Consider the following 2,414-nt stretch of genomic DNA (forward strand, 5'->3'; position numbering starts at 1 on the left):
AATAATGAGTAAGTTGGGTGGTGTGGAGAGTTGTTTATGCTACATAGAAATGTACTGCATTCTTTCACTCTTGTTTTGGGTGAAATATCAAATTTTTTTCTCTACAACTTATTTTCATACAGACTCAAATAACTGAAGGAGGATAACATGACTAGGATGCAAGGGAGAATATAAATTTTAGAGTATATGATGAGTGTATATGTGCGCATGCATGCATGTGTGTGTGTGTGTGTGTGGTGTGTGTGTGTGTGTGTGTGTGTGTGTGTGCAGGGGGTATGTGTGAAAATGTGTAAGAGTGGAAATCAAAGAATTATAAATGTGTTGTGTCTATTACTCTATGAATATCTTACTCTCTTTTAGAATTACATGGATTATTAAGTAGGAGCATGGAAATAACTGTAATTAGAGCTGGGAACCCCTCCTTAGATAGATTCTATCATCCATCAGGTTCAAAGTTCCTTCATTTCTTTGACATCACTTCCAATTTGATTCGATTAGCAATTGCCTGCCTCATTGCTATAGCTTCATTCTTCACAGTATTTGACTCTTGTGAGACTTTATCTGGCTTCTGGGTTAGCAGAGAGCGGGCAATTCGAGCAGATTTTGGTCGTTGTGGCTGATCTTTCTCTGCCTTCATCAGTTGCTTTTGCCGTTCATTCTTCTTCATTTCAATTAGTTTGTCTCTTTGTTGACGTAGAAATTCTTGTCTCTTTTTCAAATTTTCTGGATTCAGTTTAGTTGTAAAAGCCTGAAACGAGTGTAATTTGATTCAATTAAATTCATTCAGTTGACTGTATCATTAATGGATTACAAATAATTAAAGCAAGATTTAATGATGTTACCACTGAGATGCTGTCATACATGCAAAACAAGAGACATAATGAACATTTTAGTGTTTAAAGTTGAAATAGATATTGATTGCAAATTTTGTTACAAGGCCAGCAATTTTGGGAGAGGGTATAAGTCGATTACATCAACCCCACTGATACATATTTTATCGACCCCAAAAAGATGAAAGGTAAATTCAACCTCAGGGGTATTTGAACTCAGTAGATACAGAGAGACAAAATACTACGAAGCATTTTGCCTGATGTGCTAACAATTCTGCTAGCTCACAACCTTGAAAAAAAGTTGAAATGGATATTGGAAAATGAAAGAACAATCTTTTGGGATTGATAAAAATAAGTACTAGTTGAGGACTGGGGCCCATGTAATCAACTTGCTCCCTCCACTCATGCCAAAATTTGAAACCAATATTACAACCAGACGTTAATCCTATCCTTAAGAATTCCTAGTGAAGGCAATAAGAAACCACCCCAGTTCAGCTTTCCTAATACACAGCAAGCTGTATGTGTAAAATGGAGGTGTATTCTTTCAAGTGAAAATTGATTTATTTATTAATCAAAATAACAGAGTCATTGATCTTAATCCCCTGTTCTATCTACTTCTCTGAAAGCACAATACAAGCTTGAGTGGGTCATGCTGAGTTAGATAAGTGTTGATATATATATCACATCTATAAATTTGCACTGTTTAAAGGAAACTATTGTTTACCCTGTTTAGTCATTTTTATACAACTAAATTATGAAAACCACATTTTCAAGACATTCATGTAATAACATGGATTTTATAGAACTTTATATTTTTAGAAGTTCACTGTGTACCAAGATACTCCTTACAGTGCAACAATGTATCACAGTGTGCCCTCAGTGTACCCCAGTGTACTGTTTCAGAGCCACTGCTCTGGAAACTTACCTCCACTCAATGATACTCATATTACAAAGGTCAATATATATTATTTTAGTGTGATTTACAGATAAGAAGTGACATGAGTTTCAATGATTTTAATCAGAATATATGTGATAATATATAACCTACAGGCTCCCTCCCCCCAAATTTCCGGCCTTGTGCCTAGAGTAAAATAGAATACATAACTTACAGATAAGGATTTATCACTGTCCACAGAAGACACAGAGATGGCATCCTCAACAGAACTTTCATCAGTTGTGTTTGTAAATGAAACAGTTTTATGAGTGGATTTCTTTATTTGCTGCAAGAGAACATAAGGAGAAGACATTGTAAAGGACACACACACACACATGCATGCACATATATAAATTTATACACACACACACATATATATGTATATATATAGTAAAAGTGATAATTCAAAATGTGAAAATTGTAAATAATAAAGGTGGCTTATTAGTAATTTACAACTGAAAGGCAGAACTAAAGTGTCTAAGAGTACTAGTAAGCACCAGTATTGCTATGCCCTGGATGCTGTAGGGAGCTTGACTCCTTTGCCAATCATAAGATAAGTGCTTTACCATGGCTAAGAGTTGTTTTGACTCTTATTTCTAGCAATGCTGGTGCTTACCTTTAGTCACTTTAGTGATTTCTATAGTTTCGTT

At 35.0% G+C, this 2,414-nt stretch overlaps 1 protein-coding gene across 1 annotated transcript in view; it reads right to left on the minus strand.

The window, feature by feature from the left end:
* The window catches only part of LOC115217494 (cilia- and flagella-associated protein 36-like), a 28,919-nt gene continuing 26,505 nt past the window's right edge, over positions 1–2,414 (minus strand). The window contains exons 7-8 of the mRNA XM_029787204.2: positions 1,940–2,050; positions 1–748 (exon numbers count right to left, since the gene is read on the minus strand). Coding sequence (XP_029643064.1) covers positions 461–748; positions 1,940–2,050 — 399 coding nt within the window. The 3' untranslated portion in view covers positions 1–460. The remainder of the gene's footprint in view (positions 749–1,939; positions 2,051–2,414) is intronic.

Source organism: Octopus sinensis, linkage group LG11 (genome assembly GCF_006345805.1).
Source record: "Octopus sinensis linkage group LG11, ASM634580v1, whole genome shotgun sequence".
NCBI lineage: Eukaryota > Metazoa > Mollusca > Cephalopoda > Octopoda > Octopodidae > Octopus > Octopus sinensis.